Raw genomic sequence first — 19087 nt, forward strand, 5'->3', positions numbered from 1 at the left:
AACATCCGTACGGTGTTAGAGAAGGACGGCCGCTTTGGGCTCGTAAAATTCGGCCTAGAGACGAAAGTTTTCCTGGCTCACTCGAGCTAGTGTGCAGCAAGTATGGATCGTGAGGTAAGCTGAAGGGGATGCTGGTAGCTCGTTGGTTAGGTTGGTATGAGAGAGAGGAGAAAGTTCCGTGCAACTTTTGCGCCAGACGAATCACCGGCAGGTTTGGGTCGGTAGCTCGGATTAGCCACGTATAGTGATCAACTCCGGAGCGGGTAATTAAAGCGGTGCGCGCCTCCTTGCACTTCGACTTCGCGCGCCGTTTATTATATTAGAATGGAAAGGTGGTTTCGGTCCCACGCGTTTTCCTTCTCCCACTGGAAAGTAGATATCGAGGCGAATTTTGATTAAATTTTCTAACCCTTGAACCGATTCGAAAATTAAGCCAAAAATTTCAAAATAAAAAAAAACAAAATATGGTACAGAAGGTAAACTACGTACGTACATAGGTAGATAAATGAATGATTTTTTTCAATTTTCGGTAATACAAGTTACATATTCATGATACAAAATTACATTGAATATAAAAAAGAAAGAGAAAAGAAAAATATACACAACCAAAAAGGGAAAGAAAAAATAGGAGAGAAGAGAGACATAAAAAAGAAATAGTAGACATAGGATATCATGTGAAAGATATAAGAGAAAGAGAGAAAGAGAGAGAGAGAGAGAGGGAAGAGTTCGAGCAAGTGAGCAAATATTGAAAATTCTCATTCATGCATTATCACTCGCCATCTGTTCCCTCAGTTTTCTTTTTTCGTTTTTTTTTTTTTTCAACAATATTTTTTTCCTCGTACAAACAACTGAGTCGAAAACGGTTGGAAACTAGCATGGGCTTTGTCCGATAGCCTTTCGCGTGATAAATATAGGCTCGCTATACAGATCGCATTCGATTCTCACCCTTTCCCTGAGAGATTTTTTGCGACGAGGATTTTCGAATGTCACAGTAGATTTTCATTGGTAGGAATTTTTTGCTAGGCAATTACAGAGACCTTCACGGATACCTACCCCGTTAGACGCGAGAAATTCTCTTGGTTTCGAATAACCTAAATAGCGTTGGTACGTATGTACGTGAATACGCGTTCGTCGATTTCGTTTGAACTAGGACATACGTAGTTTTTGTGTCTATCCGAAAGTAAAGTCTCGTTTAGATACGTTGAAGGAATTAATCCAATATCTCTCTACGACCTTATTTTATCTCTACTTTCTTTTTTTTTCGATTAGGATGAGTTTATTGAAAAATTGTTTTTTATATTCTACCCATAGATAATATCTTTAATCGTAATCGATGACAATCGTTTTAATTAAATTTTATTACATTGCAAATTTCAATCCGAACCACTTAAAGAAAAGGATCAAACATTTTATACCATCAGATAATTACTTTTCTATGCTCGTTATTGATTTGCAAACTCACCTTGCAAACCAGTGATATTTCTCATCATTCGGTAGCCGTTAACAAGCTTCTCGCGTAGATGGGTCCTCTCGCAGTGGCACTGATAATTGGTGATTACGATCGTGGTTGTCGCGAACGCGAGGAACAACCTTGACCCCCAGGTTGGTCCTGTCGACATCGTCCACCGGTTTTCGCATCCCCCGAAGCTTTCGATGTTCAACGCGGAATCTTGATTTTCGCTGACGTGACACCTCTGGGGATCGTTTTCAGAACGATCGCAAATTGTCGTACTTGTCCGTCTGAAACACGAACTAGATTATTCACGAACTCTGAATAAAAAGTGAAAAATTTATGATAACATTTCATTTTTAAAACCTTTTAGAAAGATCGATTTTTATTACAACGAACGAGCATTGTCAAACAAAATTCAGTTACATCCGATGTACATCCTGTGTACGTACGTTTATATGACAAGCAAGTAACGAACAACCATCGAGAAATTCGTGGATTTGCATAACAAATAGTGACAAAGATAAAAATTCGATTATAAATATCAACAAATTGTATTTTCGAAATTGTAACATTTTTAATTAAAAATAATTCATTCGTATCTTTTTAAGGGAACGTTGCAAATGCACGTGTTTCCAAATTTTTAAGGATCGAATATAACGGAGAAAATAAGACAACGAAGAAAAGAAAATAAGAAAAGTAATCACGGTGGTTTAATCTTTTAATGATGATCGAGATAACGATAGGAGAACATCCACGTAGGATCGATCTCAAATATGGCTACAGGTGCGAGTGACGTACAATAGAGACTATCGTTGCACTCGGATAATAACAGTTGCACTCGTCGTAGCGCTTGGGCACTCGTAGCTCGTCTCTCGACATTTAAATTATCGAAGGGAAGTGCACAGGCGTTCGATATTTTAACGTCAGTTTCACGCAGAGGGTTTAATAGTCTACTTCAACGATTACGCGTTGCCTGTGACGGGAGTCACCAGATAAACGGTTCAAAAGTCAATCAACTTAACGTAAAAGTTTACACGGTTGTAGAGATGTAATGAAGGAAGATCGTAATATTTTACATCTCAGAACTATTACCTTTCCTTTCCATTTATTTATTTATTAACGTGTTTAATAATTGAATAAATATTAGGAATTCTTTTCAGTTAGAAAAAACAAATTGCAAATTTACGAGAAAGAATATTTTTCAAACGAATATTATTCGATTACGTCGGATGGATTGAATTAAAAACTTGAAATGTTGGCGATGAAAAAAGTTGTATCGATTGTATTATAAAAATTACAAATATTTACAGGGGAATAATTTTCGTGTACAGGAAAGGGAAGCGAAAAAAAAAGGAAAAACATTTTCTGTCCGATCGAATTTCCTTTTCGACCTTTAACATTTTTGCGAATTATATCTCTGTCAGTTGAGTTTGTTATAGGGAAATATTGTGAAGGTTCGTTTTCTCACCTAGTGAAAAATTCGTGTCGATTTTTAGCCGACGATGTGCGAATAAACAGAGATGGATGAGTGGCGAAAAAGAAGTGGAAGAGAAAGAAAGAGAAAGAAAGAGGACGGCTCGACGGTTATCTGGCCGAGATACAAGTGCACATTCATTGGAGTATACGCTGGTATACAAGTACCTATCGATATAACCTACAAAAATTCCACCTTCCACCCCTTTCTCTTTCGACGGGCTGTGACCCATTCAAGCATTTCGTGCTATCGGCCTATCTCCGTTTTTCACCAGCAACCAACCCGAAAAGAGTTTGGAATTTTATTCAACTTTCCTATCGAAAGACGATACGAAAGTTTCTATGCAAACGGTCGCTCGTTTTACCCCTACCCTCCCCTTCCACCCCTCCCTCATTTCTTCTCCATGTTTAAAAAGACCTCGCGATTTCTCTTTGAACACCGACGAAGCTGTACTCGTATCGCCATGGAGAAAAACGAAATCTAAATCAAATTTACGTCTACTCGTGATATCTACATCTGTCTATGTATTTTTCACCCCTTTTTTTTCTTCTTTCATCTTTTTTTTCTATTATCAACTCGATATAATGCTCTAATTTGTTTCCAATGATCTAGCGTCGATTAACTTTAATACAATATTAAATCGTTTTAAACGATTGTTTTATACGATAAATAAGAATAATTATAATAAATATTTATGATAAATAATGAAAAGGAAAAAAAAAAGGATTGAAATAAAACATTTTACTCTCTGGTTATAGAAAATGTTAAAAATCTTTTAAACGAAAAGAAAAAGATAAGAAAGGAAATGCGAGAATAAAATTCGATACGTTCTAGAAAGAGGAAGATAAAATTTTATATTATAAATAACAATTAAATATTATCACGCTCTTTTATATTTTTGAAGATGGCACATGGCAAATAGTTTAACGTCTGCGAATGACGTTATCCTAGTCGGCAATTTTTTTTCTTATACTGCAAAGTCCTTGCGAAAGTATAAATGTTTCTCGAGCCATTGCTTGCGTCCATGTTTCATTCGCCGTACATATCTATCTATCTTTCTCTCTCTCTCTCTCTCTCTCTCTCTCTCTCTTTCTCTCTCTCTCTCTCTCTCTCTCTCTCTCTTTCTCTCTTCACCCACCCTCTAATTTCTCTTTTTCTCCTTCACGTTCTGGTTCGTCCATTATTCCAAGCAAGTAGTTGCACATCGGAACATCGTAACGTAATGTATTCCACTGACTCACACAAAGGTACAGTCCGCAATATGTTCATTCATTTTCGGTGACTTTTAGTAACGCGTAAACCTTCTTTTTCCATTCTTTCAAGTCAAACAAATAATGAATATTTTCGTAATAATCTCGAGGTCTCGGATAGAGACTAGATCACGTTTGATTCGAACGTTCCGACAAACGATTCTATCCAGCCAGAGGAGAAAGTACGATTAAATATTTTGTTAGGCACGTCGAGAACCGTTTGATCGCGTTTGATCTTATTTGATTATCGTCGGTGATACGTTTCGAGACTTTGTCTTCTCTCGTGACGTGACAAAATTAACGAAATGGCTTTGATGAAACTCATCCGATAAGAAGGAACAATTTCACGGCATTGTGATAACAAACAAACGTTCGTTGTCGGATTAAATATACGGTAGAACTGAGTAGTACTCCTTTGTTTGACTTTGTTTCAACTGAAAGTCAGTTAGATTGCGATTCGAGAGGGACACGAGAACTAATTTTAGAGTAACGGGATTAGGACTTGTCATTTGCGAATTGCGTTCTCCGTTAACGATGATACGTATCTATGGAGAAAGAGAATCGTGGAAATGATCGAAATTATAATAGAGTCAATATTTTACTGTAATCCGTAATAAAAATATAAAAAGATGAGATACGAAAGAATTCGAAGTTACACTCTTGTTACATTTTTTTCTTACAACGTTACATGTTAGGATAAAATTGGCATTATGAAAGTTATAAGAAGCTTTCACAAAAATTCCTAATCACTCGCGGATATTAATTTAAGAGTTTTTGATTCTCTAGGTGTTCTAGTTCTAAAGAAATAAAGAGAAGGAACGCGAAGAGGAAACACGCGAAAAGAGAACTTCTAATCAATGAAAAGGCAACGCCAAGGCACGATTCAGCTTTCGAGTTTTGAGTCTAAGAGATGTCACGGAATCACGAGTGTACTCATGATGTACATACATATATGTATATATATATATATTTCTTTTGAATACTCACCTTAAAAAAATGTGTTCGACTTTTGGCCCGCATTTCATGATAAATACGTATACATTGGTGTATAATATAAATGTGTATAGCTATGTACCTTCCGTATTGCACGAGGAAAAAAAACATTAATTTAAAAGATAAATATAAGATGATAGACGCAGTTTCATTTTTTATCACAATATTGCTTCGCGTTATCCATTAAATCGAAACGAAGCTGTAGTTGTATATATAAAAAGATATCTAAGTTCCTTACATTTGTTTTTCAAAGTTTATTACATGTACCTATATTAAACATTGGTCTTCCGAAAGACTCAAGATCTCATTCAGTGAGTAAGAAGCAAGAAAGCACAAGTAAAGTAATGGTAAAACGATGGCAAACTTTTCCAGTTTCCTTTCCAAGTTCGCACGTTAAAACCTGCGTGCAGTCGTAAAGCGAAAAGCTCGAGATTTCCTGACTTCGTTCAGAACAATATATACATCCATCGGTACAGTCACACACATAGAACATGGCCCGCCCTTTCTATTTCGAAATAAACGCACCACCGGTTGCCGCATGGTCTTGGACACAGTCTGCCCATTGTATTCGAATAACGAAGTAAACCCATTTGCAATGCAAACATTACGATCTTCGAATAAAATTTGCGTCAACTTTTCCGTCCACGTTTTCAGTCATTTATCGAAACGTTCGAATTATTTGTCAAGACTCGTTAACGCAATAACAATTTTACGATTCACATAGACGGACATAATTAATGCCGGTTTTCTTTCTTTGTTTTAATTCTCTTCTATTTCTTTTCTATTTCATTTTCAAGTTTGATATATCGTTCAATATTCGGATGAGAATAATTATAGGAAATCCATAAGTAAACAGTGACTGATTACTAATCATCTTAAATAAAACAATAAACCTGTTGATTATATTGTTGCATCGAACGTTTGCGTAGCTCTCCGATCCTGATGATGACGATGATTCTGATTCGGGGAAAAAGAAATCAATCGTGCAAATATCTCGACTAAATATCGAATATTCAATTCACGGTAATAAAATTCGCGCTTGCACCGAAGCATCCCTTTCGGAATTGATTGACAACCAATTATATTATTATTCATTTGGTACGTCGTTTTTCCATTGGTTAAATGTCAATGTCTGCATGCGTCGACGGCCTATCATTCCTATCTATTTTTTTTTCCAAGTCTTGGTAATTTCTTCTTTTTTTTTTTATTTTCATTTTTATTTTCAAGCGTATCATTTTTTACCACCGATCGTAAATATAATATATCTCAAAAAAAAAAATGAAATTGTACGAAATTCTTTTAAAGTTTGTTAACTTGCATTTAAAAAAGAAAAAAAATATATATATTTTTCTTTATTTCTTTTATTCAGAAAGGAAGCATAATAAAATTGATTTGAAGTTTTCGTTGACGTTTTGCATATCATTATAAAAAAGGAAAAAAGAAAAAGGAGAAAGAAAAAATAGGAAACAAGAAAGAAATTTCGTTCGAACGATACGTGACATACGAGAAATGGAAACGAAAGGAAAGTAGGAGGTATGTACATAGTAAATAGCGAATGCAGACTGCAAACTACGAACTGTACGATGCAACGACAAAGTTCGTAAGACTTTGAAAGATTTCAGACAGGGTAACGATACTGCTTTTCGGCTTGAAACTACTACCACCACTACCAGTGAACAGTATTCGCTTTTTCGTTTCGAATTTCTAGGAGGCATAGCGTCGATATTTATACTGTAGCAAATCTCGTAAGTACGAACGCATTGGAGAGTGAAACGTGATCAGACGACATTACGCGAGAGACATCTTCAAATCGAAAGTGCTATGAAGAGAAAGAGAGCGAAAAAGAATTAAATAAAATATTTTTTCGATTCTTAACAACGAGAAGATCCTCTCGTTCTATCTCCTTTTTATTTTCTTGCCTAATAAAATATTCATTTTATGAATAGATTCTATCAAATAATATAATAATAGAAGTCTCATTAATATCTGATGTATGAAGCACCAGGTATAGCCAGTATTAAAATGTAAGATTCAACGAGAGAACAATACGAGTAGGATTTAATTAGCAAGATGGTTATACCAAAATATAATTCGGTAGAAATTTCTTTCTTTTTTTTTTTATTTCCTTTCTTCTTTTTTGTTGGCGATGCGGAACGCAGGCCTGCAGCGTTTCCTAACCGCTGAAGTGAAATATTTTATTTACGTGTTTAAGGCAATTCCATTTCTCGCGATACTCTGACGTAGCACGTTCGTAACTGTATCGAATCGTGAACGAATTTCTTTGCTTTTCTATTACTATTTCTTCTTATTCTACTTTCTTTGAGAATAATGAAAAAGTAGTATTTGGTATTCAGACGAAATAATCGAAAACGTATGTCGAACGATACGTAGAGAGTATGTTTTTAATATCATTTTTCAATAAATATTTCTTTTTCTCACTCTCTCTCTCTCTCTCTCTCTCTCTCTCTCTCTCTCTCTCTCTCTCTCTCTCTCTCTCTCTCTCTGACTCACTCGATGCGAACATTGAAATAGTTGCTCGTTTCGTAAAATCATGTTAACTGCATGGAAATCTTTAAATGCATGGCGTATTTGAAAAAAAAATTTACAAATTTTCTTTTAAATGCATAGAACGAAGATAGGATATATCCATCTTTTGTTATCTCCAACGCTATTTTTAGCGTACCTTTGAGAAGTAAAACGCGACGCACATACACAGAGAATAGCGATATCTCTTGGCCGGTACCACATTGCGGTATCTCTCTTCCTTTATGGTGACGCTCATATTGAATATCAAGCGAGGGTGTCCCTCGCAAAAAGAGCGTAAGTCTCTTCCAATGCTCGCTTTGAGATCCGAAAAAGTTTACCATCTTCATTAGCATTCATGACGAGCTCGCGTATATATGTAGTACCGTACACTTATAAGTGTCTCTGTATATGTAGGTTTCATGTTTATTCACGACGTCTTTAATAATAACCTGAATTAATTAATATGTGTATTGGATGCTCGGTAAACATAGTTTTAATTAGAAACGAAACTAGGCTTTTGTTGAACACGTCGATTAGTAAATATGAATTGCAATACATTACTATGACAAACAAAAGGAAAAGAAAATGATACATATTTTAATGAATTTTCTGCTAATTACATTACTCACTGAACGAGAAAGAACAGATGAAACGTCTGACAACATTAACGAGATGAAGAGAGCGGATGCTTTAACCGGTGACCTTGAAACGATGATAACGAAGCAGTTCGTTCGTCGACGTTAGTATGCTCATTAAAGTACTCGCTAAGGAGACGTTTTAAAGCGACATTTACACAAGTAGGACGACGCCTCTATGACGCGCGAGTACCGTGTGACTTAATTACCGATAAAGAGTAGTCGAGATGGGTGAGATGGGCCAGAGGGATGCGAGGTATATGGGAGTGAGTTATAAAAAAGTCGAGTGGCAGAAAATCGAAAAGAGAGAGGGTCAGTTAGATTCTTTCTTTCGTCTCAAGGAGAATCTTGATGAGTGTCCTTTGTCGAAGAGAAGGATAGGAGAGACCAAGCGACGTCATTTGGGGATTCTACTCGAGGGAATCCTTCTGATCGATTCTCTCCCGCTACTGTGTTCTCCAGTACTCTTCCTCCTCTTCTTCTTCCTCTCCTTTTTCTTCTTCTTCTTCTTCTTCGTCTTCTTTTTCTTCTTCTTTTTCTTCTTCAACTTCTATTACTTCTTCTCTAGGTGGCCAAACTAAACGGCTACACGTTGTCACTTTTCGCGATAACGTTGGCAAGGAGAAGGTCTACGTTCTACCAAAAAGCTCTCTTTCACCGAGGATTGCAGTACCCGAAGAATAAATCCCAGCTTGCGATAATGCTCGAGTCGTAATCGACATATCGTTTCCAACAAAGTTGCTGTGGTTTTTCATTGGAAACGTTAGATTCAGGTTATCGGTAGCTCGATCAATCTCTTTCTGATGCCAATATCGAGATTCACGAATAGGATTTTCTGTAAAGAATGTCGATCTTTTTTTTTTTATTTAAACTAACCTTTAAGAAACCTTTAAGAAATGTTTAGAGATTTGAGGATTCGTTAAATTCCCATTAAACTTCAAAATCGAATTCATCAATCGAATGATTCGAAAACACTCGAAATTTTCGATACTCAATGATCAAGTAGATACTGACTGATTTTATCGGAGATCATTGGAATTTCTGAAATCGATTTAGTATTCGGGACCTTGTTGAAAGCATCGACCGTCGTTCGATATTCAGAATATCAAACTCACTTAGAGGGATTTCGAAGCGACCATTGGAAAGTTTCGACGACGGACTCGACGTTGAACGTTGGATTTCGTGGAATGGAAAGTATAGAAGTTAACAAGAGAAGAGGAGACGTTGGTCATCGTCAAGAAGAATGGAATTAGGATCGTTAGATTGTAGGTTATTCTAAGCTCGAGATTGACAAGTTATTACTATCTACCTCTAACAGTTGGATTACAACGAACGAAAGGAACATCGAGTTCGACGTTTCGCGTGTTTCCTCAGAAAATGTATTCTGCGTGCGAGCATCAAACGAAGGAATGGTTAGTCAAACGTGTCCATTCGTATAATGGAACTCTATAGTAAAATTTACGCGAACTAAATCGATGGAAGAACCAAGACACACGCTATTATTACACTTTGTTACCGGAACTTGGTAATTCGAACATGGAAGAGTTACGGTAGAACGTTTAACGAATACAAATGAGAAAGGGAATATAGATTCGATATTTATCGGTATTTTATTACAGTGATCACTATATCCAATTTCTTAAAGAAAATATCTTCAAGATGCTCTGTGAAAAAAAAGACAAAGGAAAGAAAAAGGAAAGAGAAATACTAAATATCGTAATCGTTTGTTATTCGTTTACTACGTTTTATCTTCTCGTTCTTTGATTATTTGATAATGAAATAAACACTCGTTGCAAGGTTACATTGTATACGATACAACCTTCTCTAAGATCAAGATATGTAGACATGAAAAACTGCGTATGAGTCAGTTTATTGTAATAATCACTGTATTCCATTTCTTAAAAAAAAATGTCTTCGAAGTACTCTATGCAAAAAGAAACAATAACAAAAAAGGACACAGAAATACTAGTATCGTAATTATTTGTTATTCGTTTACTACGTTCTTTGATCATTCGATAATACAATGAACACTCGTTGGAAGGTTACGTTGTATACGATACAACCTTCGGTAGAGTCAAAATATGTAAACACGAAAAACTGTGTATGAGTCAGTCTTGTTCGGAATGTTGAGAGTGTCGTATCTCGAAAGCTTCGTCGTATCCACTTTAAGAATATCTGCAGTATCTTTAAAACATTTTTAGATTTATCGAATATCTAAATACTCTTTTCTACAAGTGTATATCCTTTATCATCACCGTACGTTTTTATTATCACCGATGAAAGTAATACGGATAATGGCGACTGTGAAAACTTCATGTAAGGTAACATTATATCTACATTTTTATAATATCTATATATGTACGTATATTACGGATAATATTAGTAAATTGTAATTGCGACGAATATCGCTTCGATTGATATCAATCTGTATAAATAGCACTTAACGCATAAATTCGTATTAATCGAGCGCACTCATGAAAATTCAAGCTGGTAAACATGGCTACTCTACAGAATAATACGTAGGCCGCATTGATTGGCATACGTTTCCTCTCTCGTAGTATCGTACGTTTTATTTCGACGTTTGCCGCTATCTTTGTGCTACGAGCGAAACATTTTTATTTGACGTTCGCGAATGGAAACGTAAAATATCCGATATATCCGCTCGACTTGCTACAGATACGCGTGCTTACGTGCTCGGTCGACTACGAACACAGAGAGGAGGACACAGAGAAAAAGACAGAGATATGGAGATCCATCGATGTGGAAGATTGACGTTTTGCGGATTCCGGTTTTATGATAATTCTGCATCAATGCCAAATAGAAACGCGAAGAAACGAAGTCGTTTTCCGTTTCTCAACGAGTGGACACGAATTTGTATGTGCGAACTCTATAAAAATTTCTCCTGTTTTTTTTTTTCGAAAGAGAAACAGGAAGAGAGGGAGAAAGAGAGAGAGAGAGGGGGGGGGGAAACGAACGTAATTTTTTTTCTCTTTCTTTTTTGTTTGTTATATAACTATGAAGCAGCAACGGTCAGGAAGATAAAGTACTTTATGGAGACTTTCAAGTACCCTGAAAGATTCAAGTGGATGTTTTAGTACGAAAAAAAAGAAAATATATGGAAAAATAGTTTCGTTTGCATCTCCTTAAAGCTTGTCGTCAACGAAGAGTAAAAATTTTTATAATTTCATGTCGAAACTCGACAAATTTGACAGAGTTATAACTACTTGAAGCAGTAAAAATGTTCTTTAGAGAATTAAGTTAAAGCTAGTTTCTAGTCTAATAAGTAAAGGTCGATAGAAAAGACTTGTGTCTTTATCAAAACTAACTGCTCGATAATGAAGTAACTGTTTTATAAGAAAGAAACAAAATTGCTACATTTTCTCGATTCTTTAAGTCGTAATGTCAAATAACATATATTTAATTCACTTAATACTTATCTTCTATTTTTGAGCGTGGAAAATTAAATTGTAATTTTATTTTATTTTGTATTTTTTTATTTCTTTGTTTTCTTTTTTTTTTTTTTGAAAAGAAGGAAAACCAACAAATTTACAGATGGGCTGATCAGTTACGAAAACGTTTAGATTTATCAGAAACTGCAATAAAGAGACAGAGGGAAAAACGAAAAGATAGGTGAACAGGTTCAATGATCGTAACGTGCATTTTGTTGAACGTGCCTGGAGCACTGATTCTTTTAGGAAGGTAGTCGGAGTGCAATTTTGAGGGGTGGGTATTGGAGGTGGGGGCAAACGAATGTCTGCTATCGCGATTCTAGTTCGATCTTACGAAGGCACGTAATATTAATGGTCTATCCGTAAATCGATTCCGAAAGAAAATAATTTTATCGTGCTTATTCGTGACAATCGTCTTTATCGGAACTCAATCACGTGTATGTATTTTCTTTTTTTCTTTTTTTCATATAGACGTATAATAAATCAACATTTATTTTTCATTTCCAAAATACTATCCGATGTAATATTTCTAATTATATGATATCATTGAAATTAGTATTAAAAAACGTCCAAATTCGATGGTCATTATTTTCGAGCTTATCGACAAGGAAAAAAAGAAAAAAGGAAAAATACAGTCATTAAGTCACCGTTCTATATTTAAAAGATTGTGCAGGAGAGTACTCGACCATGAAAGGTACCTTGTTAAAAGTAACCACCTTATTAGAGGCTCTTCGAAGTCACCTTTGGGAGGCTTTAAAAATTTTTAATCATTACTACCACCACATCGTTTTATAAGTGTATCAAAACTAACGTGGATAAAGGCACGATCGTAACTGCACCCACGACCTCGGTATATCCCGTTCGAATGAAAAACGGATCGCTGTTGATAAAGTTGGATTAATCGTCGTAATGGTTAAGCTCGCCGTTACTATCCGTAGCTACTCGTTTCTGAGAGATTGGAATAATTAAAACTGCATCTTAAGAGTAGAAGTTCGTCGAAGATCGAGGCGATCGCGTTGCGAAGGGTTGCCATGAATTTCAAAGGATTGAAATCTTTGAAATTAAAAAAGAAAGAGAAAGATAGAACATCCATCGGTCTGTTTTATCATAAAATTAAAAAAAAAAGAAGAAGAAAGGAAAAAAAATATAAAGAACATCGCTCTGATCTTCGCGAGTCAGATATCGTAAATAAAAGTTCGAATTAATATTCCATTAGAATGTTCTCGAGCATACCGCGAGATTTGAAATATTACAAAGGAGAGATAAAAAACTTATCTACGCTTGAGAAGTTGATAAATTAACGCCGGATGTAACGCGGCGTCGTAGAAAGCATTTCAATCGAGAACGAAATGAAATATTCACCGTAGCTTCCGTACTCAGTGAAACGAAGAAGAATCCGATCTGTTGGCACCATCTGCTGTTATTTCCTTCGATCCTGTGTCTGTTTTAATGATGGTGCAAACATCGATAGCGAACGAGTTTTATTAATAATTACTGCAATTATTATTACGAGATACGTCCCATTAAAGACTTCGATATCAGAAATAGTTAGTATTTCATCGTAACAAGATTGGCTCGTCGAATATCGAACATAAAGAAAGAAAAATCGTGAATATTTGGATTGCTTGAAGATTGATACGAATTTTCGAACAAATTAATAATCTTTCAAATTCGCTATAGTTATAGCACTCTTGTCAATGATGAAAGACGTTTTAGAAAAGAAAATCTTGTTCGATTATACGACGATTAGACTTTTTTACTTTATTTTTTATTTTTTTTTAAATTTTACTTTATTACTTTTATTTTATTTCTACTATTTTTATTACTATTGAAAAGTATTATAATTAATCAAGCAAGAGTATTTTTTTCCGCGTTCGTCTCTCTTTCTTAGATAAACGAAGAGCACGTTTTCCAATTAAACTAAATACCGTTTAAAAAACATTAGAATTCGTATTTCACCGATGAATCAGGAAAAGAGAAGAAAATAATGGGGAATACGTGAGATTCTTCGAGCGAGGGAGGGGGTGAAAAGAAGGAAAGGAAAAGTGAGATTAGAAGTGAAATCGTAGAGGAAATGCGAGAAATTTCTTGCACCCTTACGATCAAATCTTTCTGCTTTCGTACCTGTTGGGAAAGGAGTCCTTTGTTCCCTTTTAGTTTATACAGCTGAAAGTGGTTTTAATTTATACTGGTGTGGTCAGTTTGAGAGAGAAAGAGGAAAAAAGAGAAGAAAAAAAGATAAGAGAGAATGAGAATGAAAAAAGGAAAAGAAAAAGGAAGAAAGAAAGGCAAAAAAAACAAGAAAAAGAAAAAGAGGAGTTGAAAAGAGAAGAAAAAACACAGTGATGTTGTACGTGGGTCTTGGGTATTAAAAAGAATCAGCCTGAGGTTAGCTAGAAACGTAGCAGCATTTACTAAAGGCGAGTAAGGCTTGCAAAAGTAAGGGATAGTTCGAGGTGGTACCACTTCGTAACCCACCGAATTTATCGTCAAGATCAACGGGTACACATCGACCGCAACGTGTGAGCCATTTTTACTCGACGTTCTTCTTCAGACGAGCTCTCAAGGAACTGGAAAAGAATGTCGGTATTAGCGAACGAACTGGAACTATACTTTGAGATTCGATCTTATGTCATTTTTCTTTGTGCTGTTATAACGAATGGCATTGGTTCGGAACGTTCGATTGATCTATTTACATGACATACGTATATCTTTCATCTAATATATCTTCCTTTTTTTCCCCTTTTTTTTCTTTTGTAGAAACATATAAATATGTAGTTGGAAAGTGTATTTTCTCAAACGTGTTAGTATTTTTTATTTAAATGTTTTACAGTTTATATATATATATGTATGGTTTAACTCTCTTCACATTCTATGTAACACAACTTCTCGATTATCTTTCCTTCCCTCTTACATAGCTTAGTTCCTCATTATTCGAGATCGAAATCCTTTCAAAAGTATCCTCTTAAATTTATCGTTCGGAAATGCAACGCGAAATAACGTGATGGGGTGATAAAAGCGGTCTCCTCGATAGAATTTCCTCGCCTTATTCTTTTTTTGCTTCATCGTTATCTTTTCTCTCTCTCTCTCTCTCTCTCTCTCTCTCTCTCTCTCTCTCTCTCGTCCTTTTTCTCTATTCTTACTTTAGTGTTCTCACGGTATTTATCTCCAGGAAAGGTCATTTAGTTAACCGAAAGACGGGTGAGTATTTTTATCGTAGAATGTAATATATTTTTATTATGTGCGTTCTATCCTATATGAATGATAAATAATTGATGAATATCGATTTTTTAATAATACAAAAGTTCAATCAGTTTCTCTCTCTAGAAAGATTTCGTTCTAGATTTGAAGTAGAAATCGATTACATATTTATGGTGATTTGTAAATTCCTTAGTCTCGTGGGAGAGAACGAGTGACTTGGGAATTCAGCTGAAAGGAATAAGAAAGATATCGTATTGCTTGGAATACGATGTATACATATATACATATAAGAAAATATTTTAGAATTTTTACATTGTTGAAGGGAAGAGAAAGAGAAAAAGTTAGAAAGAAAAAAGTACACAGGCAATGCATTTCACGCTGGAGGACAGTAGCGATTAAGAGATAGCGAGATTTCTCGATATATCTGCATAATCCAGGAGGCAAGTTAGCCACCGATATTTTTGCGTAGGACATTTTGTTCAACGACGGAATATTTTTACGTGACAGTAGCGACTACGTGCTCGTGCATAGCTTCGTTATTCAGGAAAATAAAAGCTATGAAATATGAAGAGAAAGAGAAAGAGAGAGGGAGAGAAAGAGAGAGGAACATTTTATTCGCTAAAATGTTCGCATCCATTTCGCTCTTTCTCTCTCACAGTAAAAAAAAAATAAAAAATAAAAAAAAAAGAAAATAAAAATAAAGAACAAAAAAAACATGCAAAAGGAATTATTTATGGTCGTCCATAGGATTTGTTTATTTTTATACAATATATTTATACTTGTAAACTTTCGACAAGATATATCGTTCGTAAAGAAACTTCAAGAACCTCTCGAGGTTTTTTTCGAAGGGATCTTTTGAATCATTGTTTCCGGGAAAATGTCAAATCGAAAGGTTACTTCCAAATCGTTAACTTTCGACATTCTATAAAATTTCTTCATTCGGAAGATCCTTTCTTTCTCTTTCTTTTCCGTTGCTCGCATTCTTCGAACGATCGAAGTTTGATTTGATGTATAATATCTAAATGCATACGTAGGTTCAAGGTCATTTACTTTTTTCACACATGTAAGCAGAAGAAAGGAAGAGTAAGAATAGATGAGAGCTAACTCGTGTCGGTAACTCGGATAGAAAGAGAAATATATATATATATATATATATATATATATATATATATATATATAAGTTCGTGTCAACAGAAACCCAAGAAGTTCTTGCTCCTAAGCGCATTAATGTAAATTAGTTGGAAGATTGCGATGTCCTTCTAGCCAGTCGAAGATCTATAGGATGCTACGTAATCCACAGGTAGAATCATTCGAAGGAGGGCCTATGAGAAATTCGAAAATGGCCTGTACTTGATGCTAATTCGAATCATTTTAGCAGAATACCTAGTTAATTCGTTTTATCGTTCCTCTACAGTCCAACGTTGATTTCGTTAGCGTTTCGATCGCGTCTTTGGGCTCCATCAAGTACCTACCTACCACGAAACGCAATAATTGTAGATTCAGCTTACCTATAGAAACGCCTAGCTCGAGCGTATGCGAGCTAACCGCAAATGCTCGATTCGCATCTACGAAATTACGGAACCTGTTCTCTGTCTTTCAGGGCAAATATAGGCGAATCCGATTCCTGGTTGGATATACACGACCTCGTATACCGAAAATTCGTCGGTAACGGACCGCGACGAGGTCGCTCGTCGAGAACATGAGAAATTATATATCCGATTAAAAATTAGATCGAGTATTTAGAACGTAAATATTAGCGTTGAATTTATTTACCTCTTACCTTATTCAGATTTTCATCGGATCGAACTTGTGTTATTCGTTCAAAGATTGATATTTGCGAACTAGTATAATATTAAAATGATCTTCTAATTTTAGTAATTTTTTATTTCATTGTATGAAACATAATGTTAATATTTACGTTCGATCAGTATTCTTTCAATCCTCCCTTCATTTCAACGAGTCATCTATATTTATTAAATCAGCGTTTAACTTTATTCGAAGTTAATGTGATTGTAGTATTTTTTCTCTTCCTTCTTTTTTTTTTTGATACACTCATTCTTACTTTTACTACTTTTTTAACAATAATATTCGTTCAACGATTTACGTCTTATTCGAATTAACCATTTTGATTATTTTTCCATCGAACAATGTTCACGTGAAATTGTAGTTGCAACTGAGAAATGTATCGTAGGAAAACATTGAGGTTCATGACGAGTACGAAATTAGCTTTCAAGGTAGTAACCGGCTTTTGAGCGTCGATCCTTTGTAAACGAGTCGAGTTTCTAATCGTGATCAACGACTATTTCACTTCCATCACTAGCACGCTTTCTCGAGATTAACGAGACGTTGCGCGAGAAGAAAAACGACTTTATCCTCCATGGCGTGTGAATAAACGTGCGCTTTAAGAAACTTATCTACAATGATTCGAAACTTTTTAAATAACATGTAATTAAAGTCACGTTAAGTAAAAGACACCTAACGCAATATTCCCACGCTGTTGAGTGCCATTTGAACGCTTATCGTTTACTTGAAAATTTTAACAAGAATCTTCTTAATGTTTGCATTCAAAACTTGTACCATTTGAATAAGAATGTTTGCTCGCTATTAAACTGCCTAAATAGTGAATTACTTAATAATAAGGGAATAAATTAATAACACATTTCTTCCAATTCTCTTGCGAATAATTTGCTCGCAGATCCGAGCGTAAGTTAACGCTCTAATGCGTTCAAAATTAATGACTAATTATGAAATTAACGTGGCCATTAGTCATGTTATATCATGGAAGTTAGTAACTGGTTCTATCGTTTATAACTGTTTCATACCAAAGTTGAGTTGTAGTAAGCGTATATATCATGCGAATAAGTACAATATAATTATATAAGTATCAATCGATTGAAAATGTTTCCTTTCCATTATAGAATCGTCGCAAATTTTGAAAGCTGCTTCTTGGAATTCAGCGAAAGATTTTAATGGGTTTAATCAAATTACAATGCGTAAACGAGCTGGGGAACCAATTGCTATTAAACCAAATGGAGATTACGCGAATCCGTTAATGTAATCGAGGAACGAGCGAAATAATAAAGCCGCGGTAGAAGGAATTCGCTGGAATATGCAAATCACATCAAATGGATCATGCGTACGTAACATGGAAGATACCTATACAAGGACTAAGTACCATTACCATTGGCTTAACGAAACGAAACGAACTTCTTCCTTATTGTAATCGCATATCCATGATGTTTCATTAATTCTCTTTTTTAATTTTCTTTTCGACTCTTGTTAATTAACTTCTAAGATTTATACATATATGTATAAAAATATTATCAACGATCAAAATATCAAACTTCGACTTTCTGATCATAAAATTAATAATTTTTCTTTAAAATCACGATCAAAGTTTGCATGTGATTTAATGATGTACTTCCTTTCCATTAAATATCTTTCTTTTTAGAATTTCGTTTAAACGATAGAAAAATTTCGTCTTGCTTTGAAAGACTCTATTCTTTTTTATTTTTATTTTTCTTTTTTTTTTGAATGATATAATTTTACAATAGAGGTATTATCAGGCTGGCTTTATTTCTTATCGAAAATGCAGGAAGCATCACAGGATAAAATCGTATCAATTGTTTCATCGTTCTGTTTCTCGAACACTCGGTTGCACACAAAGTTCTCTCTCTCTCCTCCTCTTTTCCTCTTCCCCTCTCTCTCTCTCTCTCTTTTTTCATTCTTCCCTCTCTCCCTCTTTCTCTTTCTCTTATAAACGCATGCATATGAGCAACGAACGATGAAAAAATATATTGCAAGTTACTTTTGTTTTTTCATATATTTTTTTACTTTCATTTTTTCATATATTTTTAAACCAGACGGCTGGTCTGCGCGGAAATCTCACATTCGATTTCAAACGGTGCTCCCAGCATTCTCTTGCGAACTTTTAACGAAATACGAAAGTGTACGTAAGGCAGTTGGATAGAACGAGGATTGTAAAATAAATGACAGGACCATCATGTTCGTTCTCGCGTATACTGAATGCCAATGAAAAGATACGTACGTTCTTTTATTGGAATACGTAAAAGAAAATATAATTTTATTTACGGTACTGTGTAATA

At 35.1% G+C, this 19087-nt stretch overlaps 1 protein-coding gene across 1 annotated transcript in view; it reads right to left on the minus strand.

Annotated features, from left to right (window-relative positions):
- Positions 1–19087, minus strand: part of LOC127064483 (zwei Ig domain protein zig-8-like) — a 43962-nt gene that overhangs the window by 19948 nt on the left and 4927 nt on the right. The window contains exon 2 of the mRNA XM_050995595.1: positions 1463–1740. Coding sequence (XP_050851552.1) covers positions 1463–1619 — 157 coding nt within the window. The 5' untranslated portion in view covers positions 1620–1740. The remainder of the gene's footprint in view (positions 1–1462; positions 1741–19087) is intronic.

This window comes from Vespula vulgaris, chromosome 6 (genome assembly GCF_905475345.1).
Source record: "Vespula vulgaris chromosome 6, iyVesVulg1.1, whole genome shotgun sequence".
In the NCBI taxonomy this organism is placed as follows: domain Eukaryota; kingdom Metazoa; phylum Arthropoda; class Insecta; order Hymenoptera; family Vespidae; genus Vespula; species Vespula vulgaris.